At 35.1% G+C, this 27,415-nt stretch overlaps 1 protein-coding gene across 4 annotated transcripts in view; it reads right to left on the reverse strand.

Annotated features, from left to right (window-relative positions):
* Acer3 (alkaline ceramidase 3) overlaps positions 1–27,415 on the reverse strand; it is a 201,961-nt gene that overhangs the window by 55,138 nt on the left and 119,408 nt on the right. For 3 of the 4 annotated variants that reach the window (XM_076846599.2, XM_076846597.2, XM_076846600.2), the window contains exons 4-6: positions 24,119–24,171; positions 16,612–16,693; positions 10,608–10,643 (exon numbers count right to left, since the gene is read on the reverse strand). In XM_076846599.2, the coding sequence (XP_076702714.1) occupies positions 10,608–10,643; positions 16,612–16,693; positions 24,119–24,171 (171 nt within the window). The remainder of the gene's footprint in view (positions 1–10,607; positions 10,644–16,611; positions 16,694–24,118; positions 24,172–27,415) is intronic. The other variant, XM_076846601.2, reaches the window with a different exon arrangement.

Raw genomic sequence — 27,415 nt, forward strand, 5'->3', positions numbered from 1 at the left:
GACTTGCTAAATTGCAGAGGCTGGCTTTGAACTCCGGATCCTCCTGTCTCAGCCTCCTCTGCCACTGGGATTATAGGCGTGCACCACTGCACCTGGCTCATTCAGCATTTTGAATTTATCCTTCTACTTCCTTGTTGCTTGTAAGATTATTTGAAAAGTATGATGATAGAGGTTTCTGTAAATGTGACAAGTGCTTTTCTTTTGCGACCTTCAAAATTCTCTCCTTTGACCTTGGTCAGTCCTGATTATAATGTGTCCAAGCATGGGCTTTTCATCTTATTTGGTATTCTTTAGGCTTCCTAAATCTTGGTGTTTGTTTTCTTCTCTAAGCTTTTGGAAATTTTGAGCCAGTATTTCTTTGAAAAGGCTCTCTGCTTCTTTCTCCCTTTCTCCTCTTTCTATAACTCCCATAATACATGTATTAGTCTGGCTTAAACTTTATTTACTCTTTCTATTCTTTGGTTTTTCTTTGCTCCTCAGACTGAATTATGTATTGTGACCTGTCTTTGGGTTCCCTGATCTTTTCTTCAGTTTACCTATTTTTCAGTTTGGTTGACTTCTTTAGCGCCAGATTTCTACTTGGTACTTTAAAAAAATTTGCTCTGTCTTTGTTGAAAGTCTCACTTTGTTTCTGCCTTGTTCTCTTGACCTTGGTGAGCAACTTTTATAAGAGTTATTTTGAATTCTCTTGGGTAATTTATCTATTTCATTAGGGTCAGTTTCTGGAGAATTATCTTGTGCCCTTTTTTGGAACATCTTTGCTTGCTTTTTTTTTTTTTTTTTTTTCATTTTCCTTGACTCTGTTGGTGTTTCAACACTAGACAAAGCAAGTACCTCTCCTAGTCTTCACAGGAAAAGACCCCTCACCAATCGGCCCAGGCAGAGAACCTGGGCACTCTACTAATGCTTTCCCTTCCCAGGAAGAAATAGGCAGCTATGCTTTTCGTCTGTTCACTCCATGTTGAGTTGGGGTAGGAAAGAAACTGTGGTGTTTACCAAACCTAAGCTACCACCTCTACTCTGCTGAGTAGCCAGACAGCTGAACTTGTGAGCATTAGGACTGAAGAGAGAGAAAGATGCTACCTCTCTGGGTAATCCTGGGGAAGTTGGGAGCACCAGATAAAAGGATAATTCTTTCCCTCCTTAGCAAAAAGCTAAGAGTTGGGTTTTTTTTTTTTGTTTGTTTGTTTGCTTGCTCTGTGCTGAAAGGATCAATAGCATCTACCAGTCTAAAGTGCTGCCTCTTTTCTTTCTTGGGTGGCTACATTGTGATGAACTGGTCAGAGCTCCAAGATTTGCAAGACAGATTTCTGTCCTCTAAGGAGCTGAAGAGTCTGGGTATTGAATATGTGAACCAATTCCTTCCTCTCCTGGTGAAGGTGGGATCCAAGGGTTTTCTTCCTGACTTCATGGTGCTATACCAGGGGCAAAATCTCAAGATAGAGGGTGTCCCCAATCTCCAAAGCAGTTTAATAAATCTGGTTTTGCACTCTAACAAAGTGCAGGAGTCTTTTAATTCAATTGGATTCTTATTTTGCACAAAGTGACTCTGTAAATTATTGCTGAATTGGTATGTGTGTGGACAAAAGTCCAAGGCTTTCTACTCCAGCATCTTGGTGATGCCACTCCTTTATTTTTATCTTTTCTAGTTTTTAAAAATATATTCTTAGCCTTTCTCTTTTCCCTGATACATACTCCTCCTGGGTACTGGGAATTAAACCCAGGGGTGTTCTACCACTAATTTACATCTCCAGTTCTTTTTATTTTTTATTTTTGGGTCAGGGTCTCACTAATTTGCCCATGTTGGCCTTGAACTTGCCTCTGCCTACTAAATTGCTGGATTACAGGTATGCACCACTATGCCAGGTTTCCTGATATACACATTTTAAGGCTAACCATTTCCCTTCAAGTACTAACTCTGCTGTATCCTATGAGTTTTAACATGTACTTATTTCAATTATAATTCAATTTAGAGTGTTAGAGAAACAAAAAGAAAAAAAAGAATAAAAAGGAGTGAAAAAAGGTTAAGAAACTTATGGATACAATCAAGCAACTAATACATGCATTACGGGAGTCACAAAAGGGGAAGAGAGAGAGAAAAGGACCAGAAAACTTTTTCTAACTTCTATGATTTCTTTGGTCCATGACCTCTTGAACTGTAATATCTATATTTTAATATAATTGAAACATAATCAGAAATTATGTTCTGATTCCAACTGAAATTTGTTAATACTTGATTTATTACCCAATATATGGTTGCTTTTTGTTAATGTTTTCTGAATATAGGGAAAAAAGGCATTTTTGTAATCATTGGATACAATACTTTACATTTGCCCTTTTAATCAAGCTTTAAAAATTATATTAGCTGGGTGTGGTGGTGCATGCCTGTAATCTCAGTGGCTAGGGAGGCTAAGATAGGAGAATCATGAGTTCAAAGCCAGCCTCAGCAACAGCAAGGTGCTAAGAACTCAGTGAGACCCTGTCTCTAAATAAAATACATAATAGGGCTAGGGATGTGGCTCAGTGGTTGAGTGCCCCTGAGTTCAATCCCTGGTACCCCCCACCAAAAAATTATGTTGTTCAAATATTCTATAACATCTGTCAAATTCTTAGAACAATATATTAAAGTCACCTAGTATTATGAACTTGTCCTTTTTACCCTTCTAGTTCTATCAAATTTTACTTTATATATTATAGGTATATATAAATTTAAAATTATGGTTTTCTGATGATTTGGATCTTTTACTATGAAGTAATCACTATCACTAGAAATCTTTCTATTTTGAGACAGAGTTTCATTAAGTTGCTTAGAGCCTCACTAAGTTGCTGAGGTTGGCTTTGAACTTGTGGTCCTCCTGCCTCAGCCCCCCAAGCCATTGGGATTATAGGCATGCAACACTTTTCCAGTCCAGAGATGTTGCTTAAAGTGTATTTCATCTTATGTAAAAATAATGATATCATATTATTTTTGCTTAGTATTTGCATAGTTTTTCTTTCAACTTTCCTGCATCTTTTTCCCACCTAAAGAGATGGCTGGCCTCAAACTCCTGGGCTCCAGTGATCCTCTTGTGTTAGCCTCTAGCATAATTTGTGCACATTTTTTTTTTTTTTTTACATTGCTAGGAAAGAACCCAGGGTCTCATGCATGCCAGACAAGCATTCTACTGAGCTATATCCTCATATCCTCAATTCCCTATTCTTTTTAAGTTGGTATTTCTGATAACAAATTAGATTCTGAAGGAAACTACTTTAGGGGCAACATACTATCATAGGACTATAAGCTTTGGAATAAAAAAAGAGTTGGGTTCATTTTCTAGCCTTGACACTAACTGAGAAGCAGTGGGACAATTAAGAGTTAACCTTTCTGACTCTCAGTATTTCACTTATAAAATGAAGATATTTTAGTAAGATAATAGTTGAGTCAGCCTATATAAGCTATATGGATAGATATACAATATCTAGCACATAACAGATAAAAAATACTAGCTTTCTTTCCTTCTATTCCAAATGGGTTTACACCACGGTTTCTTTATATTCCTAATTTGTAATAAAATGCCATAAATGAAACCGTAAAATTTAAACAAAGCTACTTAAGTTATTGTTTTTCATATTGTTCTTTCTTTCAAACCCTGAGGGTCAAATGAGAAGTCAGTGAATTAATACACTGATGTGTCATGTCTAGATACAATCTTTAGGAGACATCTACTTTGGTGGGGAGATTTTAAGGGACAGGACTCCTTGAGACATAAGATGACATCTCATCTGAGATATTCAACTACTGATTTATTAGTTTGTTGTTTAAACAGTGTTCACAGACTTCTTAAGCATTCTTTTTATCTACTCTTATGTATGCTTCCCCCCCACCCCCCCTTTTTTTTTGCTTAAAATATACTGGTGATTCTATTGAATGTGACAGCAATGTGATTTGAGTATTATCCTTGGCAAGGCCATCCAACTAAATAAATGGCATTTGGCTTCCATTTGGAGATGTTTGGGTCATGTTGGACTTAATACAGTAAAGTAGAACTGTTATCAGTATTTTCTCCATCCAGGATGCTAATCTCGTTTAACAAGACAAATAATTCTGGTTGTAGCAGATACTGTTTTACAGCATTGGGGACTGAGCCCAGGGAGTGGGGGTGGTGCTCTACTACTGAGCTACATCCCCCAGCTCTTTTTATTTTTTATTTTGAGACAGTATCTAACTAAGTTACCCAGGCAGGCCTTGAACTTGTGATGTTCCTGCCTCAGCTTCCCAAATCACTGGGATTACAAGTGTGTGCCACCATGTCCAGCCTGCAGCAGATACTTTTAGAGTATTTATTAACCCTTTCCATCTAATTTTATCTCACTATCTCTCTAGGCCCAACTGAAATACCTCCTTTTAGAAGATTTCCATGATTATCATAGGCAGAAACTTATATATCTTACATCTTTTTATTTTTGGTCCTGAAAATTGAACCTAGGAGTGCTTAACCACTGAGCAACATCCCTATCCCTTTTTATATTTTATTTAGAGACAGGGTCTTGCTAAGTTGCATAGGGCCTTGCTAAGTTGCTAAAGCTGGCTTTGAACTCTTTGAACTCGTGATCCTCCTACCTCAGTCTCCAAGCCACTGGGATAATAGGCATGTGCCACTGTGCCTGGATTAATATGGGCTTTCATTATCACACTGTATTAGTTTATTGACTTGTATTTTGCATTATCTTACATTTTTATGCTTGTAAAATAAAATTTCTCCTTGTTTTGGACATTTTTACAGATGAGGAAATTAAAGAACAGAAACAGAAGAAATTTGTCCATGGGTAATTGAATGTCAAGAAATTAAAATTTTAAATTCTAAAGGCAGTGCTCCCTTATATTAGATAATACTCTCCTTTTCCATTATTTTTAGATTTTGAAAATATCTGCATTGAAATAGATATTTATTAAAATGAAAGATTACAGTAGTTAAAATTATAAAACAGAAGGCAAATAATAAAATATCAAATATTTTAATGGGCAAAAATGCTCATTAAAAATATTTTAGGTGGTAGATTGGGTTGTGGCTCAGCGATAAAGCACTTGCCTCCCATGTGTGAGGCACTGGGTTTGATCCTCAGCACCACATAAAAGTAAATAAACAAAATAAAGACACTACAACCATTTACAACTAAAAAATATGTAAAAAAATATTTAAGGTATTATCAAGACAATCTATGCAAGAGTTTGAACTTTTTATGTTTAATATAAACTGTCAGTACCCAAACCATGCTAGAGAAATAAATCTTTATGTTGGCCAAAGAATGTCTATTAGAATAATCAATTTTACCATGTTGCTATACCTGGCTTTGAAAAGGATCTAATTACACTTATAGCAGTAATTCTATCATATTACATATATATATATATATATATATATATATATATATATATATATATATATATATATTAGTTGTAGATGGACACAATACTTTTAATTTTTTTTTATTTTTATGCAGTGCTGAGAATCAAACCCAGTGCCTCAAATGTGCCAGGCAAGCAAGCACTCTACCACTGAGACACAACCTAGCCCCACTTCCTTTATTTTTTAGATTACCAATATAAATAAATTTTGAGTGATAGAACAAAGTTCTTTGATATTAACTACTTCAAGAGTTTGGTTTTACAAATACTTTTAAACATAAGACTATCCAATAAATAATTTCATGATAAGTAAGTATATCAAAATCTTCTTCCCTGATAAGTACTATAGAAGCATGTATTTATAATGGCTTCATCACTTTCTTTCCTTTTTTTTTTTGTTACCTAACTTTCCCAACATTTTATTTTGAAAAAATTTAAACCTCTAGATAAATCCAAAATATAAATACAATGAATAGCAAGCCACATGTTATATTATTATCATTACTGTTTTTGAAGTTTTGGGGATTGAATCTATGGATGCTCTATCACTGAGCTACATCCAAGCTGTATTTTTCTCCTGTAGAACCTAGTAAATACTTGGTATGAAGGCAGTGTTTCAGAAAATACTAACTTGTGTGCTTTCCTAATTTAATCTGCCTTCATTCCTCTAACTTATCCTTTGTTGGAACAATAAATTTATAATATACAAACATGATCACATCTCTTCTCAGCCCAATTAACTAACAGCAGCTAACATCTATTACTATAAGTAAAGCACAGCGACAAGCACATTACATGCTTTATTTCATTTAATTCTACAACAATCCTATGAGGTAGGTACTATCATTAATGTGATTTGATAGGTAAGAAAACTGAGGCATAGGGTATTAAATAATTTATCTAAGGTCACGTAGCAAGTGGCAAACCCAAGCTTTGGAGTCAGACAATCTAACTCCAAAGTCCATGTATTTAAGCATGAATTGCTGCTTATGTTCTCATTTTTCTTTGATTTTGAACATCCTCTCTCAGCCTGGACTCCCTGCAAATTCCTATTTATCTTGTTAGTCACATCTTAAAGCCTTATCCTAGAAACATTAGGCACCTTCTTTGCATTCACTGTTCTTTATATACAATTATAACTCACATTTCATCAAACGACCCCTTCAATACTCTTAATCATCTTTTTTTCCTTCACTTTTTTTAAATTGGTGCATTATGATCTTTCCCCATCCTGCCTTTCATGACATATCCCATTACAAAACAAATATTTAAACAGTATCTATTATTTGCTCAGCTCTGTATTAGACTCTGGGAATACAGCTCTTTACTTCCATGGAGCTTGCATTCTAGGTTTGCATGGGGGAGACAAATACATTTGAAACACACACATGTGGACACACACACACACACACACACACAAAACAAATTAGGAAAACAAAATAGCTAATTGCTATTAAGTGGGAGAGTCTAGATATGAATCCAGGTTTCTTTGATTTTAGATCTTAAAGTCTTTGCTCTGCTGCCTATTTTCAGCTTCTGTCTCAGAATTTGGTACTGTGAAAGCACACAGTGGATATTTCTTGAATGAATACTAACTGTGCTCTACCACCGAGCTATGACTACAACCCTCCTATCCTGATTTGAAATCTCTAGGCTCAGGACAAAAATCACATAAAAATATTTATTTCTGGAAAAAACATGGAGGGGTAGTTACATTAATAGAAGTCTTTCACCCTCAGATTACCTGTTTCACCTTAACATCATCCTACTTCTCCCTCCTACTTGTTCATTTATATATTCTGATTTTTAAAAAATAATAATCTTTATTTTTAGGGCATTTTTACATTCATAACAAAATGCAGCAGGAATATCATGAGTTTTCACATAGCCCCTGTGCACACATGTACAATTTCCCCCACTATCAACATCATACACCACAGTGGTACATTTGTTACAAAGAATCTATTGGACACATCATCATCACCCAAGTCCATAGATAACATTAAGATTTACTCTTGGTGTTTACAATCCTATAGGTATGGACAGATGTATCTACCATTTAATATACAGAATAATTTTACTACCTACACATTTGTAGGCTGAAATCTAAAATTTTCACTGTAAGTTGAATAGTTGCAATGGATATAATTTCTCAAATACTATAAACCCTGACATTTTAAAATACAATTACTATGTATTAAAGTAGGCCATTCCAATATTTAAACTTTTAAATTTTAAATAATTTCAGATTTACAGAAAAGTTTCAAGAATGCTACAAAGAACTTCCATCTAGCCTTCACTCGGATTCCTCAAATGTTAACCTCTTGCTACATCTGCTCTATCTATTTATCTCTTTATCTATCCCTAAATATTTTGGTTTTGATTTCCTAAAAATCAAGGACTTTCTATTACACAAGCACAGTATAAATATTATTAACTAGGAAAATAACACTGATATAATACAAGGGCTTTATTCAAGTTTTATAATTATATTAATAACATTCATTGTAGGCAAAGAAAATATAAGACCATGAGGTATATTTAGTTGTCAGTTGTCAGGTCTTTAGTCTTTTTTTTTTTTTTTTTTCTATTTTATCGTGCTGGGGATTGAACTCAGGGCTTCACACAGGCTAGACAAGTGCTCCAATACTGTCATTTCTTCTTTATTCCACAACAATTCCTTAATCTTCTTTTGTCTTAATTTTTTAAGGGAATAGTCAAGTTACTTTGTAGAATGTCCTTAGTTTGGGTTTGTTTCACTTTTCCTCCTGATTAACTCAGGTTATGCATTGTTGGTGCAAACACCAGACAATTCATATGTCCTTCCCAGTGTGTCATATTAGGAGAAACACCATATCTATTTGTTCTTTTACTGGAGATGTTAACTTTGATCATAAATTTATCCACATATTTTTTAAAATTTTTTTATACTTTATTTTATTTATCTTTATGTGGTGCTGAGGATCGAACCCTGGGCCTCGAATGTGGTGGTGAGCACTCTACCGTTGAGCCACAATCCCAGCCCCACATATTTTTCTTAATATTGTGTATTATGAGTTCATATTAGAACTTCCAATTTCAATCCAATTCCAGATTTCATTTTTGGCCCTTCCTTTTTCCATATTTATTTCTCCAAAATTAAGAGCTCAGACTTATTTGTTCAATTGTTTAGCAGTTTATTATAAGAATATTACAAAAAATATAGATGAAGGGATGAGTATGGTGAGGTTTAGAAGAAGGTGCACATAGCTCCCATGCCCTATCTGGTATTTAAGTGTGTACTTTCAGGACCTTCATGTGTTCAACTGTCTGAAAGCTCCTATTTTGCCTCTTCCCCGACTGTGACACTAGGGATCTAAGATAGGGCCCTCCAGTACCTAACTAGGAGCTCTACCAATGAGCAACCTCACCAGTCCAGTCCCTCTGAAATTGATTATTAAAGTCTAGGCCTGGTGCATAAACCACAGTGGACATGGATAGACCTAGTTTTCAACCTGTTTCCTTCTCATCAGCAAATATTATTGCTATACACACAAGAAAATATTTATTTTACTGGATATTGCAGCAGGAATAGCTATATAATAAATTTGTTATTTTTATTGTACAGTGTCAAATAGATCTAAAACATAAAATGGAAAATTGGTGGTCACAGAATTATACAAATTAACCCCAGATTTCCAATTTTTATTTTGCAGTTATGATTTTTCATTCTTATAAAGCCAAAAAAAATTTATAAAAATTGAGGATTTTTCATATAAAAAACTGCATGTTTTTCACTGTGTAAATAAATTTTTCTAATGAAAGGATGATAATGACAGCATTTCAAATTACAATAAATAAGAAGGTGATGATGTCCTTCCCTGTAGTATCTATTTTAATACATATGCTTTCAGTTGGCTGGAGAAAAGCAAGGCCCTAATGGTTATGGAATTTATTTCAACAAACAGATTTTGATTAGATGATTATTATATAGCTTGAGTTAAAAAAGTTACAGGAATGTTATTTTTTTTATAAGAGCACAAAATATTTAAAAAAATTCAAGGCCTCTGACACTTCTGAAAAGTGTGCTTGCTTGCTACTTATTCATTTACTTATGTTAGCAAGTTTATTTAAAAAATGGTGACAGGGGCTGGGGATGTGGCTCAGGCGGTAGCGCGCTCGCCTGGCATGCGTGTGGCCCGGGTTCGATCCTCAGCACCACATACAAACAAAGATGTTGTGTCAGCTGAAAACTAAAAAAATAAATAAATAAAAAATGGTGACAGGAGTCAGACAAATCTAAGGTTACAGTCTTGGCTCTGCCCCTTAATAAGTCCATCACCCAGGAGCAATATATTTTATATCTCTGAGCTCATTTCCCTTAAAATATGCATAATAATCTCTAATTTATAGGCTAGCTGGTGAATTTAGAAATATGTATAGTAATCAATGTAGTACCAGGAACCTGGTTGTATTCAATAAATAACAGTTCTCTTTATTTAAGGTCTGCAACTTTATTTCATTCTGGTTTCATAATGGGATATGCTTAAATCATCATTTCCTACAACAAAGTTTCCTGTGTTTGCTTCCTTTAATGTAAATGACCTCCTGCATCAACAAAATGTACTAAAATATATTAAGGTGGAAACAAAAAATTTGCAGCCTGTCCTTTGACCCGCTCCTCCTAGTGCAGGGGATTGAACTGAGGTCCTTATATAGGACCTCAGTTAGGCAAGCACTCTACCACTTGAGTTATATACTCCCAGCCCATGCAGTTTTTCTTTTCTAGATCATAATATAAGACTTTATGTGTGTATGTATGTATGTGATGCTCCTTGGTTCTTTCTGTCTGTAAGAGTAATCCTGCCCTTGCATAACTGAATATAATAGAGGGCTGGACCTTGGCTTTGGCTGTTAGATATATTCCTATTACCTAAACCTGGTTCCCATAAGCACTTATGTTTGCCAACCTCTTGTTTTAAACACTGACTTTTTTTTAGGCTCTCTCTAAAAGCTATGTCTACATATAATTACTAGAAAAGTGAAACACAAAGCAAGCATATACTATTAAACAATCAAATGTGGGGGCTGGGGCGGTGGCTCAGTGGTAGAGTGCTCGCCTAGCATGATGAGGCACTGGGTTCGATCCTCGACACCACATAAAAACAAACTAATGTATCCATCTAAAACTAAAGCTACATTAAAAAAAACAATCAAATGTGTGATAATTTAAAATATTTACCTGATGAAATATGGGATCTTTTACATGAAGGTAAACCTGCAAAATATTAGAAAAATACATGTAAATTAAATGTATTATGGAGGGGGAATAAAAACCTATTCCACCTACTTTGTAGATCCCAAACCTTTCCTGCTAATCTCATTTTGTTTGGACTTGACTCCAACCATGTAAAGCCAATCAGACCAGATAGCATGGCACACAAAGTGCTAGTACATACAGATGGCTCTCTACCAGTGCTAACCTTGCCATGGTAAATTAAATATTTCAAATCTATTGTGAACTACTCTGACTTCTTGGCCTTTGTGTCACAATCAAGTAGATAGAAGAATGCATGAAGACTCATGAAGAGGGAGGAAGTTCAGCTGATAATTCCTGTACCACATCTATTCTATAGTAGAAAGAACACGGAACGATTTAGAGACAGGAGTTAAACTCTGGACACCTATTTGTTACAGGCCATGGGCGAGTCAGTGAATCAAAAGACCCACTTCATCTTATCTGGGTAATGAAGAGTAATAGTGGAGAGGAATGACAAGCTAAAATACATGAAAGTATCTAGCATACAGTAGATGTTCAATAAACGAAGACATTTAAAACAAATTTCCTGTTCACTCTTTTGTTATTAATCTGTTTGATCACCTAGATGCATTCCAAGTTATACAATTTCTAGTTTTAGGACCCAGTGTCACACATATTATTTAAGCCCAATGCCTGATTAATATTTAACATGCATGCATTGCCCTATAGGAGCACATTTTTAAAAATATTTTTTTAAGTTATTGGTGGACCTTTATTTTATTTATTTATATGTAGTACTGAGATTCTGACCCAGAGCCTCATACATGCCAGGCAAGCACTCTACCACTGAGTCACAACCCCAGCCCCAGGAGCACAATTTTTAAATGATGTGGTTCACAAGAATCAAAATTCAAATCACTACTTTAATGACTCTCATCACTTACAGACAAGGTTCAAATTTCTCAGCTTGACCTCAGGGTCTCCTACAATTCCTGCCTTTCTGTTTGGCCTCACTGCTGTCTTCTTGTCTCCTTCCCATCCTCTGTTCCAAAAAGTACTGTGCTTCTTTAGATGTACTAGTTTCATGCTTTTGTAACTTTAAATATGCTTCTCCTTACTTTGTTCAGAAATGTTTCCCCGCTGGCAAAAACTCATCTGTTAATATTCAAAGATACCATCAAAAGCCTACCATCAAGAAAACCCATGACCATATGGATTCTCAGCTGAGTTCTACAAGACCGTTAATGACGAATTAACGCCAATAGTCCTCAAATTATTCCATGAAATAGAAAAGGAAGAAACCCTTCCAAACTCATTCTATGAGGCTACTATCACCCTGATACCAAAATCAGACAAAGATACATTAAGGAAAGAAAACTTCAGACCAATATCCCTGATGAACACAAATGCAAAATTCTCAATAAAATTCTGGCAAATTACATACAAAAACATATTGAAAAGATAGTGCACCACAATCAAGTGGGGTTCATCCTAGGGATGCAAGGATGGTTTAATATATGGAAATCAATAAGTGTAACTCATCATCACATTAACAGACTTAAAGACAAGAATCAGATCATCATCTCAATAGATGCAGAAAAAGCATTTGACAAAATACAGCACCCCTTCATGTTCAAAACAGTAGAAAAATAGGGATAGTAGGAATATACCTCAACTTTGTAAAAGCTATATATGCTAAGCCCAAGACCAACATCATTCTCAACAGAGAAAAACTGACAGCATTCCCTCTAAGAACTGGAACAAGCCAAGGATGCCACTTCTATTCAATATCATCCTTGAAACTCTGGCCAGAGCAATAGAGAGAAGAAAGAAATTCAAGGGTTATGAATAGGAAAGGAAGAACTCAAACTATCACTATTTGCTGATGGCACAATTCTATATTTAGAAGATGCAAAAAAAAAAATTCCACCAGAAATCTTGTAGAACTAATAAATTAATTCAGCCAAGTAGTAGGACACAAAATCAACACCCATAAATAAATTGCATTCCTATATTCCAATAATGAATCTGCTGAAAAAGAAATTAGGAAAACTATCCCATTTACCCATTTACAGTAGTCTCAAAAAAAAAAAACCAAAACAAAACAAAACCAAACTACTTGGGAATCAACCTTTTCACTTAAAGAGGTGAAAGACCTCTACAATGAAAACTATAGAACACTAAAGAAATTGAAGAAGATCTTAGAAGATGGATATTGTGAAAATGGCCATAATGATGCAACCACTATGAAAAGCAGTATGGAGATTCCTCAGGAAACTTGGAATGGAAACACTCAGTTATCCCACTCCATGGTTTATTCTCAAAGGGCTTAAAATCAGCATACTACAGTGACACAGCCACACCCACATTTATAACAGCTCAACTCACAATAGCTAAACTTGGAATCAACCTGGGTGCCCTTCAATAGATGAATGGATAAAGAAAATGTGGTATATATACACACAATGAAGTATTACTCAGCCTTAACGAAGAATGAAATTATGGCATTCCCCAGGTAAGTGGAAGAGAATATCATGCTAAGTGAAATAAGTCAATACTCCCCAAACCAAAGGCTGAATGTTTTCTCTAATATGCTAATTCACAATAAAAGGAAGGGGGCAGCTAAGGAAGAATAGAGATACTCTGGACTAGAGAGGGGAGTGAAAGCAGAGGAGGGGGTTTGGGAGTAAGAAGGGCAGTAGAATGAATCAGACATTATTACCTTATGTGCATATATGATTACATGGCTGGTGTGATTCTATATCACGGACAACCAGAAGAATGAAAAGTTATACTCCATTTATGTATGATGTATCAAAATACATTCTACTGTCATGTAAAGCTAATTAGAAAAACAACACCAACAAAAAGATACAATTCAAAGTATGCCTCCTTCCCACCATCACTATGGCATTTGGTTTTTCTCTTTCTCTCTCTGCAAGAAAAGAATTTCTTTGATAGAAAGGACTGGTTGTAAATATCTCTATATCCTCATTTAATGTAGTGATTTAATAAAGTTTTACAAATTCATACATACAATTTGGCTACTAAGTTTATTTCTGGAGTAAGTTTCTAGCTACAAAGTGATCAAATTATTTCCTTTGAACAGCCACAGGGCTTTAAAATAATGTGTCTGAGACTATATATATATATATCAGTAACTTTAAACTTGGCAAAGGAAAATGCTTTTATATTCCTTATTTCAAAGTAAGTGATTTCTGGGGCTAGAGGGTATAAGCTCAGTGATAGATTATATGCTTAGCATGAGTAAGAACTTGGGTTTGATCCCCAGCACCAAATGAAACAACTAATTTGCCTTTGTATGGTTAAAGCAGATTCTTACAGCTACTAATAAAAGAAATACAAAAGGGCATGCTCTCGAAGATACATTTTTTTAAAGGAAGAAAATTATGAAGTCCTTGCTATATGCCAATATTAATTTTCAGAACTAATATGAAATGTATACTATTGTTATCTACATTTTATAGGTAAGGAAAACTAAGGCTGAAAGAGACTAAGTAATTTGCCCAATGTCCCACAGTTACTAAGTAACAGTGTTAGATCTAAACTCAGATCTCATTGATTCCAAAGCCTTTTTTTGCTGTTGGTTTTTCTTTTGCAGTACTAGGAATTGAACCCAGGGCCTTGTGCATGCCAGCTAAGCTACATCCTTAGATCTTTTTAAAAAATTTTGTTTTGAGACACAGTCTCCCTAAGTTGCTCAGGCTGACTACAAATTTGTGATCCTTCTGCCTCACCCCCTGGAATAGCTCAGATAATAGGCCCATGCTACCATGCCCAGCTCCAAAGCCTGTTCCTAACTACATCATCTCTTAACTTAGAAAGTGATCCAATATTGTCTCTGCCACTTGCTCTCTATTTAAACTTGGCTGGCAAGGCAATTCACTGACATTCTCTAGACTTACTTTATTCTCTTCTTTAAACAGTAATAAGACTATTTTTCACCTCTTCTTGGATTCTTTCATCATTAGCTAGCATGTAGTTTAGGCAAAGCTTAGAAACTCAAGAAAATACTGCATATGTGCTCTTTCACCCTTTTATTTAACATCTCAACAACTGGAATATAGCTTCTGCCTTCATCAATTTACTGGTGACAGTATTCTCATTTAGATTACTTGGTTTTCTACTTCAAAATTTCTATTAGGTTTAAATCTTCATTTTATTCACATCCATTCAGAGGAAACTAATACTTACTATTTACTTTTCACTCTAAAAATTCCTGTTACATTGGGCTCTTGGCTTTCCTATATATATCTGATTACTTTTCTCAGACTGCTTTGCTTGTTCTATCTCTTCTGTCTGTGGTTGTAGCATTCTATCTTTAGTCATCATAATGGTCTATGCAATTTCTTTGCCAGTTCATCTATCCCCACCTATCTAGTCTACCTATACCCTTCCAACTCCCAAATCTACATCTTTGGACCAGACTACTTGCTAAGCCTCAGGTGTTATTAATGCTGGGAGCTTCAAACCAAACATATTCTAAATTGAATTTATCTACCTCTATGCCATGATACGAACTTATCCATTAAATTTCCTGAAACAGCTGCCCATCTTCCAAGTTTCCTATCATGGTTAAGGGCATACTACATATATTGGCGTCAGGCCATAAACTGAGCAACCGTTTTAACAACTCCTTTAAAACTCTATTTCCATCTTTTCTACTCAGTGGACCACAGGTCCCATAGACAGGTATTTATGTCAGCTTTTTTTCATTCCTATATGTTGCTTTATAGTCTGAATCTCATATCCCTAGCCCTTATTTCTTCCCATCCTCCATAACCAGTGTAATCTTTCTAAAACATATCTGATTACATTTTTCTCTACTTTAAGCCAGTTAATGGCTCTCCACTGCCTTGACAATAAAAATTGAAATAGTAAGATCTGGCAAACAATGAGCTTTATAACCTATTTCAGTAAGCTCATTCACTACTCCCCACTTATCATAGATATCCACCTATATAAAATCTTTCCCAATTCTATTGGTGACAAATAAAACAATAAAGGTAAAGTATTCAGTACAATATCTGACATTAGCAAATAATTAAAAACAGTAATTCTCTATGTGGTTCCAGAGTTTTATACCCATGGACATATGAAAGACTATTTCAAAATGTTTTGCCACACTGTTGCCCAGAGGTTGGATGAACTTTCAATTATCAGTCAAAATCTAACTCAACTGCCTCCTCTCTCTGAAGCTTTCCATGACCTACTCAAGTAGACTTTTTAAAAAATTAAATTTATTTTTAATTGATACATAAAAACATAAAAACACACACATATTTATGGGATATAAGGAATAGTCAAGCAGTCTCGATCGGCTTTCTTTTACCTCATCACATATAATTAACATTTACTTCTAGTATTTCAGTTATTATCTTTTGATACATTTCTTTGTTTACAAGTTTAATTTCTCTAATAGAATTAATTCCTTTTGGATAGTAAATGCTTCTTAGGCACCTCTGTATTTCCTGTGCCTGACATGTAGGTTTTCCTGAAGTGTTTGTTTAAATTAGTATTTTCTTAATTCAGAATGCAATTCACTTGAGGAAGAAAAGCACAAGGTAGGATAGGATCAGAAGTGACTGGCTACCTCAAGTTATTAGGAAAAGGTTACCCATTAAAATAGTCACACTAGATCCAATGGAGTGGAGCCAATTTCTTTAACAAATAGGAGGTAATATGTCCATTCATGATAAAAGTTAATTTTTCTCCATTGTTACTAATTAAATATTTACTTTTTGACCTTTATTCCTTTAAAAAATTAAACATTACAAAAGTTATTTCAATTATAAGGAAAAATAACACTTGGAAACAAAGAAGCAATATCCGAAAATGAGATATTCCAATTATATGTAGAAACATTTCAGTTTGAACAGCTTCAAGCAAATACAGGAAGCAAAATGTTTTCTCCATAAACGACAAATTCATATGCTTAATCTGTTAGAGACAAAATATGACTTACTGTGGTTACTAATAAACTGAATAGAACTAGGGTAAAAAGTAGATGGTAGTTTACTGAGTTCTTCATCTTGAAACATTCAAACCTTAAAAAGAAAGAAAGAAACTTTCTTAAGAATATATAACAGGAACAAATAGAATGGGACTTTACCACTTACCTACATACTTTTGTGGTCTAGTAATACCCATCATTTCTTTCCAACCACATTCTTAGAAACTCTGCACTCCTATAGCCTATGAGAGGCTGCGGGGATAAGGAGTAGACAAGTAGGGACAAAGTCTGGAGTTGGGGATCCAGAAACCTAATCAATTAAATATAGAGATGATTTCAAAGTATGAAGTCAAATGAACTTAAGATCTGAGGCTGATATTTGGGGGTACCCAAAGTGAATGAATAAGTGGATGAATGAGCAGAAAAATATTCCTCAGGGAAAGAAAAATAGATATAAAGATTTGAAGATAAATGGAGAGGAAGGAATGCAGAAAAGAGTGAAAGATGAAGAAGCAACCATTCAATTTCTAATGAAGTGAGTCTGTACTTCCTGCTGTCATGATCCATTTCTATGTCCTGCAACAAATGGTCCCTAAAGAAAACTACTTAAAAAAATCACTTTTTATAATTGTCTCTTTTCTTATCTGTTTCCCCAACTAAATGGTGCATTCTTAGCATGCAGATATACAATCTTATTACTTTTTCATATATCTAGTCACTAGGATAGTATCTGATGCATAGGAGATACAGAGTAAATAAGGAAATATATACATAATTGGCCATCAGTAAGTTTTTGAGGGCTGTCTTGGTATAGGCAATAGGAATATTCTCTCAGTTTACCAATTCACTGTGGAAGTTGGACCCAATTCTTATTTCCTTATCTGTAAAGAAAGGTGGATTGCAATATCTGATTTTTAAGTTCCCTTTTGCCTTTAATTTCTATGAATTCATGGCTTGGAAAATGATGAAAATGTTAGGATGTCAGGTGGATTTTTAAAAAATATTTATTTTTCAGTTTTAGGTGGACAAAATATCTTTATTTTTATTTTTATGTGGTGCTGAGAATTGAACCCAGTGCCTCAAGCATGCTAGGCAAGCACGCTACCACTTGAGTCACATCCCCAGCCTGGATGTTGTTTTTCTTTTAAATTATATGACTTTATGGCTTGAAAGTTGATTTAAAAAGTTAGGTAGGATATTTATGAATTATAATTAGCATTTTCATTCTGTCAATAGCTTAGAAATGTCTGTTTATCATTTGAGATGCCCTCAAAGCAGATTATTTATTAAAAAGCCAAAGGTCTTTGGGAAGCCTGGCTTATATTTACTACTATGGTCATCTTACTTTATCATAGTCAGTTTCTTATCTATACCCTTCTTTAGACAATGAGTTCCTTGACTCTCTATTTATATAGGGTCCAGTCACACCTAACACAAAGATGCACCCTAACATACTAGAACTTTCCAGTATGTGTTTCACAAATGAACAAGCATATGCACATAGAAGGCAAGGCAGGTTTAAAATGGTTAGTGGTCTAATCTGCTTTATACACTTGATAAGTTCAAAGAATGTCCTAAGGAATTAACAGAAAAACTGATTAGTGAAATTAACAAGGTCATGGAATAAAACGTTCATATACAAAAATCAATTGTAGGGCTGGGGATGTGGCTCAAGTGGTAGCGCGCTCACCTGGCATGCATGCGGTCCTGGTTGGATCCTCAGAACCACATACAAACAAAGATGTTGTATTTGCCGAAAACTAAAAATTAAATTTTAAAATTCTCTCTCTCAAAAAAAATCAATTGTATTTCTAAATGCTAATAATTAACATCTGGAAAATAAAGTTTTAAAATTGTAATATCACTTAAAATAAGTACCCCCAAATCATTAGAAATCTAGAGTTAGAGCTAGCAAAGTATGTGCAACAACTATGCAGAAAAACCATAAAATGTTTCTGGAAGAAATTAAAGGAAACCTGAACCAATGGAGAATTATGCTACATTCATGGTTTGGAAGACTGAATATTCTTTCCTTGTTTCTTCCTCCTCCTCTTCCTCCTCCTTCTCCTCCCCCTCTTCTCCTCCCCCTCCTCCCCTCCTCCTCCTTCTCTCCTCCTCCTCCTCCTCCTCTCCTCCTCCTCCTCCTCCTCCTCCTCCTCCTCCTCCATTCTTTCCTTCTATCCTCCTCCTCCATTCTTTCCTCTTCCTCTTCCTCCTCCTCCTCCATTCTTTCCTCTTCCCCCATTCCTTCCTCCTCCTCCTTCTCTATTCTTTCCTTCTCCTTTTCCTCCATTCTTTCCTCCTCCTCTTCCTCCATTCTTTCTTCCTCCTCCTCCTCCTCCATGTTAGGCAACGAGGTCTACCACTGAGCTACATCCCTAGCTCTAGCAGACTTTTTTTTAATATTAATTTTTTAGTTTTAGGTGGCCACAATATATTTATTTTACATTTATGTGGTGCTGAAGATCGAACCCAGTGCTTCATGCGTCCTAGGTGAGCAGTCTACCACTGAGCCACAACCCTAGCCCCTCCAGCAGACTTTTTTTGGTAGAAGTTGGCAAGCTGACTCTAAAATGAATGCAAAATTGCAAAGGATATAGGACATCCAAAGCTATACTGAAAAAGAACAGAACAGGAGGACTGTTCTGACTGATCTCAAGATTTACAATAAGGTGCAGCTTAGGAGGCTGAGGCAGGAAGATTCAGAGTTCAAAGCCAGCATCAAAAATTTAGTGAGACCCTAAGCAACCTAGAGACTCTTTCTCTAAAGAAAATATTTTTAAAAAGGGGTGGGGATGTGGCTCAATGGTTAAGCACCACTGGGTTCAGTCCCTGATACAAAATAAATAAATAAATAAATAATTAAATAATGCTTGCTACAATTAAAATACAATATGGTATTGACATAAGGATAGAACAGACTAGGAAAAAACTGTCATAATACATTAATGCATGGGCTGGGGTTGTGGCTCAGTGGTAGAGTGCTCACTTAGCATGTGTGAGGCACTGGTTCGATCCTCAGCACCACATAGGAAGAAAAAAAAAGATATTGTGTCCACCTAAAACTAAAAATAAATATTAAAAAAATAATAATTTAATGCAGAAAGAATAATCTTTTTAAAAGATGGTATGCAGGGCTGGGGATATAGCTCAGTTGGTAGAGTGTTTGCCTTGCATGCACAAGGTCCTGGGTTCAATCCTCACGACCACTACACTACCACCACAAAAAAAAAAAGATGTTATACAATAACCAGTTACTAGCAGGGGAAAATAGGGATTCAATCCTCACCACCACCACGTTAAAAAAAAAAAAAAAAAGAAAAGAAATGATGTTACGCAATAACCAGTTACTAGCAGAGGAAAATATGACCCTCAACTTTGCCTTACATTATACACAAAATTAACTCAAATGGATCATAGGCCTAAATACGAAAACTACAGTTAATAAAACTCTTGGGGAAAAAAGCAAACAAAATAGAAAATCTTTTTGACCATGGGGAAGGCAAAGATCTCTTCTGACTCAAAAGGTACTAGACCTAAAAATTTTTAAAAATAAATTGGATTTTGTAAAAATTTAAAACTCTATTCATCAAAAGACACCATTAATGGGGGTTGGGGTTGTGGCTCAGTGGTAGAGTGCTTGCCTAGCATGCATGAGGCATTGAGTTCAGTCCTCAGCACCACATTAAAAAATAAAATAAAGAGACACTATTAAGAAAATGAAAAGATAATTCATAATCGCCCCCCAAAAATTGTACACTTCAATAAGAAGAAAAACAACTCAGTTTCTAACCAAAAAGTACAAGATTTGAATAGACACTTCTTTTTAGTTTTTTTCCTTTCTTCCTTTGGTGGTGCTGGAGACCACAGCCAGGGTCTTGTGCTTGCTAGGTGAGCACTCTATCACTAAGCTATATCTCTAGATGCTTGAACAGATATTTCTAAGACATACAAATGGCCAACTAGCACATGGAAAGATAGACAACATCATTAGTTCTTAAAGAAATGCAAATTAAAATACTAGAGACAGTACTCCATACTCCCCAGAAAAACTAAAAATAACAAGATTGGTAACACCAAGTATTACCAAGGATATGGAGCAATGAGATTCTTCGTATATTTGTTAGTAGAACTATAATAAAATATAATATGTTGGACAATAGTTTGGCAGTTTCCTATAAAGTGTAGACTTATACAACCCAGAAATTCCACTTCTAGGTATTTACCCAATAGAAATGAGAAAATATATCCAATTAAAGACCTGTACACAGAATGTATGTAGTCACTTTATTCATAAGAGGCCCAAACTGGTAACAACCTTAACACGCATCATTGGTGAATGGTATATCTATATAATGGAATACTTACTACTAGCATTAAAAAAGAATGAACTACTGATACTGATAATAATATAGATGAACCTCAAAAAATCATATTGAACAAAAGAAGGCAGACATAAAAAGGTACATATTGCATAATTCCTTTTACATGAAATTTAAGAGCAGATAGGACTAATCTATAGAAAAGCAGGGGACAGGGTCAGGATGAACTGTAATACAGAAGAAAGGAATGTTCTCAAGTGATCAAAATGTTCTATTTCTTAATATAAGGGTAATGATGTAAGTACACATTTGTCAAAACTCAAATTATACAATTAAATATACTTAATATATATATAAATATAATTAAAATACATTTTATTATATGTTAATCATACCTCAGTAAAATGGTTTAAAATTATTTCAGTCTTTTTGTTTCCTTCTAAGAGTCACTTAAAGTGTACTATGGCAGGGTCTGGGGATGTGACTCAGTGGTCGAGCACGTGCCTAGTATGCATGATCCCTGGGTTCAATCCCTCATATGGAAGGAAGGAAGGAAGCAGTGTACAGAAATTCCTTTTTATATACTGAGGTGGTAGAACTTTGAAACTTGTTCTATTCCCAGTGACAGTCGGGAGACCATGCTTCATTTTCATAAAGTGGCAAGTTCTATCCTTTCCTACCCTACTGAATTTTGCGTATTTCTAAGGTAGAATATTAACCACATTACATGGAAGACTACTTGGTTTTGGTTCTGTTTCTTCTACTGAAAACCTCAGATTTTCTGAGGTAAAAGCTCACTTCTTACTTTTTAAATTCCCAGTGCCCATCGCAGTGCCTGATACATCAACAGCATACAAGTTTATATTATAAAAAAATAAATCATTTAATTTAATCTTCATGAGAAATTTGTAAGTACTACAACTTCCAATGAGAAACAAATGAAGAAATGGAAATATTGACTTACCCAGGGTCATGCAGTTAGTAATTACCAGAGCTAGAAACTGAACTATAAGTTTTAATATCCTTAGTGTGTTAGTGTGTGTGTGTGTTTGTGTAGCTGTGGATCAAACCTGCAGCCTCATGATGTTAGGCAAGTGCTCTACCACTAAGCTACATTCCCAATCCCCAGTCCTATCCTTATTTCTAAGTTAATACCCTTCTGTTCCCTAACCTAATACACAAGTGTTTTCTGAACCCATTTTATATGATTATCTAGTATTTTTCCCAATATGGTCATCATTACTAGCCCAAGAACATTTTCTTCTAAAGATATAAAAATATCAGAATAGTTTTTAAAATATGTTACTAAAAGGAGCTCATTCGCAAGTACTTTTTTAGATGGGGATAGCAAACTATAGCTTAAGGGCCAATTTCTCAGCCTGAGTTTTTTTTTTTTCCTTAATAGTGGCACCTTGGATTGAATCCAGGGTTACTCTCCTCAGCTTCATTCCCAGTTCTTTAAATTTTTTATTCTAAGACAAGATCTCACTTATTTATCCAGGCTGGCTTCAAACTTCTGATCCTCCTGCATTAGTTTCTTAGGAGACTGGGATTATAGGCATGTACCACCTTAACTAGTTCTGAGACTGTTTTTGTAAGTCACTCTCCTACAATGGCAAGGCTGAAAAGTTGCAACAGAGACCCTAGGCCCGCAAAGCCTAAAATATTTACTATATGGTCCTTTACAGAGAAAGTTTGCCAATCCCTATTTTTTTTTTTTAATCACTATTCTTGAACTTCTTTTCACCTACCTTTGAAACAGGACAATAGAGTTTGATGCCATACAAATCTAACCAATAAATGGGCATTCTTCCTTTTATTGTTTCTGAGTTTTAGTAAAGGTTTAGAACTAAGGGTGATATGGTTTATTACAGCAATAAAATCCCTTTGAGTTACTTTAGTATATGCTACTAACTTTTAGAAGTGGGAATAAGGAAGAGACAGACATGAATAGTGGGAATATAAGGTTAAGGAAGTAATTCTATAAACTGGGCCCACTGTATTGATCCCCACAAGCTTTCTCTCTCTCTGTTAAAGCAATTTTCCTGCAGCCCTACCTGGCTTAACTGGACACAATATGTTAATTCCTCAGCAAACAATGTGTTAGCTGCAGGAGAAATGCAGGCCATAAATGCTGAAACCCTAAGGGGATTTTTTTTTTTTTTTTAATTTTACACAGACCAGATTTCAGAATACAAGGAAATAAGGATAATTCTCCCTAACCATAAAACCTGTAAGAACTGTCTCCAATTAGCATTGTCAGTATGAGCTAAAGTTGTCATATACAGGGTTGTGATATGCAGTGGGGACTTGAAAATCCGATGTAATCTTGCAGTCAGCCAAAAGAAAGAGGTGGACCTGGGTAGAACTCTCAGGAAATTTTCTTGGGACCTCCAATAAAAAAGCTCACTTAAGTACTTAGTAAAGTTACTAAATATCTCTGTGCTTCACTTTTTTATTTAAAAAATAAGTACAATACCCATTTATCTTGCACAACTGTGAAGAATTAGAGATGGTGTAGTATGCTGTCTAGTACAGTACAAAGGCAATATTAATGCTTACTAATGTTATTTCATTTTATTTTTCAAGATTTGTCACTCAGGAAATAGAAATTAACTTGAGATTGAAATTAAAAAATATGAACCAGAAAGGGAACTTTGGATTCAATATTCCCATTCATATTTTTAAACAGCCAATCAAAATTAGCACATCCTTGACAGCTTTACTGTGATTTAAAATAATCACATTAAAGGATTAAAAGGAAACAAATACTATTTAGTAAGCAACTTCAAAACAAAGAGATTAAAATGACACATTATTGTACAGCTAGAAGTGTACTTCATTTTTCTGGTAAGCTTCTGTTAAGAAACTGTTAATGTTATTATATATCATGGAATAATAAATATAACCAATATCTAAATTTGTACATTCTTTCCATAAGGAAAGGCAAATTGAACAACTTAAGTACAATTAAGATTTTATCTAAATTGGATACAGGGTTTGATATCACAAAAGTTAATAAATAACATTATTAATATTTCCAAGAAATTATTCTCTTAATTGATATCATAAAATTTCTAATCTTCTGCATAATTATAATATCCTAGTAATATAACTGAATTGTTATATTAATTCCTTGAGAAAAATATGAATTCAAAAGTATATCAAGCAACTGAAATCTAAATATAAGTACTTACATGCAGTACACAAATATGCAACAGCTGTAAATCATTGGGAGTTCATCCAATAGCTATATGAAATAAAGAGAGATAACAGGCTTGAATATATAGAGGTACAATTATACAAATCAAAATAAACATAAGAATAATTGAGATTATCATTTCTTGAGCTGGGGATGTAGCTCAGTGGTAGAATGCATGATTAGCATGCACAGGCCCTGGGTTTAATCCCAAGCTCTACATAGACATAAAAGATTGATGTCTTCTCTTAATTTCTTTTACTAATTTATATATTTATCATCATCTAATTTACTCTGTATATAGTTTGTTGTTTTTGAACAAACGAGGTTATCCATCCATCTGTCCTAATGCACACACCTGAGTGACTCACTGTTTCTGGAAAGTAGCCTTGTAATTATGCTGCTCATATCACTTGGTATCACAAACTATGAAGTAATACTTCCAAGAAATGATGTAGAGCCTACCAGTATTCTTTTGTATTTCCTTCCTATAACACCTTACACAGATACAATGTCCACTAACACAAATAAAAAGAGATATTAATGGGTCAAGGAAATAATTTCATTAGTCTCTGTAATTTGTCTCTAAAAAGAACATTTACTATTATTTATGTAATAATAATAGTAATTATGGCCATTATATATTAAACTGCTTACTGAATGCTATAGGTTATAAATAGCCTATGTATATAGGTTATTTATAATCCTCAAAACAAACTTAAAGAGTTCATTTATCACAGGATATACAACTAGGTCTTTTTTGTTTCCCCCTTTGGGTACCCAGGGGCACTTTACCATGGAGCCACAGTCCCAGCCATTTTTATTTTTTTATTTTTGAGACAGGGTCTCACTAAATTGCTTAGGGCCTCACTAAGTTGTTGGGGGGCTAGACTTGAACTTAACCATCCTCCTGCCTCAGCCTCCTGAATCGATCATTGGATAGTCTCCTAGCAGAGATGGGCAACTGGTGGGCCCTAGGGGTGCATTGATCTAATCTCTCTAGAGCTGTCATCACCCAGAAAAGCATCTGGGGCCTGACTGGATCTAAGCTCACAACCACCATGGGAACTCCACCTAATGAAACTGCACTTACAGAACTCTGCAGCAGCCCAACCCTGGGAGTGCATCAAATTGTTCTGTGCAGACCAAACTCTAGCTGACAGCACCTCCCATCCCATCCTACCACATACTGGTAAGAAGCAAAGTTGATAATTTTTGAACTCCAACTTGCAACCTGGTGAGCAACACACAAAAAAGGAAGGGAATAACCCTTGGCTCTTACTGTCATGTTTAGTATATAACTCAAGTAGGTAGCTCAAGAAGAAATGGAAAAAAAAATAATTGGGCACAGACTGTGAACATATATTCTCACTGACTATTTTGACCACATCAGTGGAAACAATTCCTTAATTTTCATTAAGAATCTCTCTCTCTCTCTCTCTCTCTCTCTCTCTCTCTCTCTCTCTCTCTCTCTTGTTTTCTTCTTTAATTTTAGTTTTGTGTGTGTGTTTATATTTTCTATGTATGTCTGCTGAATGCTTCATGGACATATACACATATACATATTGTTTTCTTTTTTCACATGTGTAATACTTTAAAAAATGTACTTATTTTTCCTTGCCTTGTCTTTTAGGGTTAGGGTTTTTGAATAGTATATTTTGGTTTTGTTTTATATTGGTTTTTATTTGTCTGTTTGTTTCTCTTTCTCTCTCTTATTCTAACAGCCAAAGTCTACTATTCTTTCACTCTTCCTTTCCTTTTTTATTACTATTTTTTTCTCCTTCCTTATAACTATCACATCTTCCATCTCTTCTGCATTCTCTTTGTTCACATTTTGGAATTATAAACTCTTTTCTGCCTTCCTATCACATTTTATTTTATCCTAATTAACTCTAATCTTACCGTATTTTAGCACTATTTTGGTTTATATAATACCTGCCCCCACTGTTAATGCTACTGCAATAATTACTCCTGTGGATGCCACAGTTGATACCTCTTGTTTGATTTAATGCCAGATATAACACTGGGTTACTTATTGTTTGTGCTGATGAAAATTGATGACCCTACCATTTCTGGGTTTTTTTGTAGCAATTAACATTGTAGATGTCATAGCAGGAATTAAGTATTTAGTTTAATGCTCTATATTGTTTGCATTGGTTGTTACTATTATTTCTCCCTAATCTTTGAGGTACTGGAAACCTACAGAGACACTACAAGTTCACAGGGTAGAAACTCTGTTACTCCAGAACCATATTGATAGATGTGCAAACATACAAACAATATGAAAAAAACAGGGAATAAACCATCTCAAACAACTCCAAATGCCTAAACAACATCCTTCACTGACACCACAGTGGAAGAAATGTCAGAAAAGGAATTTAGAAAGTTCATAGTGTTCCATGAGGTTAAAGACAATATAAGGAGTGAAATCAGATAGAAAAAAACAAGAAGTGAAGATCATTTCAATAAGGAGATATAGATTCTGAAAGGAATCAATTGGAAATCCTCAAAATGAAGGAATAAACAAACCAAATGAAAAGTTCAATGAAAAGCATCACTAATAGACTAGACTACTTGGAAGACAGATTTTCAGGCATCAATGACAAAGTTTATGATCTTGAAAATAAAGTTGACCATAGAGAAAAGATGTTCAGAGACCGTGAAGAGAATATTTAAGAACTATGGGATAACATTAAAGGCCAAATTTAAGATTCACTGGGCTAGATGAAGGATCTAAAATACAAATTAAAGTAATGCACAATCTTTTTAAGGGGGCGGGGGTTGAATTCAGGGGTACTCAACTGTGGGAGACCAACCTTGCATGTGACTAAGTCACACTCCCTGGCTGGGTGCTGAGGCTTTAGGCAGCATTCTGCTAGACTTTCCCTACCCTTCCTGGGTTCGAGGGTTGGTGTCTCGTGCATGGATGTGTCTGGCTACAGCCCCATGGGTGAAGCTATGTTCACCTGTTCCTTTGTAATATTACCCCTTGCCCTGTTTGGGATAGAATGTTCCATGGAAACACCTTGTGTGTGTCCCCTTCTTTTACTGTACCTTTGGGTGTGGCCTAACTAGATGTCAGTCAACCTGCTGACAGTGGACATCATGAAGATTGACTCAGCCCCTTGAAACCTGACCCCTTGCCTCATTTGAATAGCTTCTCCTCAATAAAAGGGGTCAGTGTGTGCTCTCTTTCTCTCTTTCTATGGACCCTTAAGGTCAGAGGAGCAGTCACAGCGACCCCAAAAGAAAAAAGTATTTCTGTCTTTTGTGTGGTTATTTTGCACAGCCCAGT

Source organism: Callospermophilus lateralis, chromosome 2, assembly GCF_048772815.1.
Source record: "Callospermophilus lateralis isolate mCalLat2 chromosome 2, mCalLat2.hap1, whole genome shotgun sequence".
NCBI lineage: Eukaryota > Metazoa > Chordata > Mammalia > Rodentia > Sciuridae > Callospermophilus > Callospermophilus lateralis.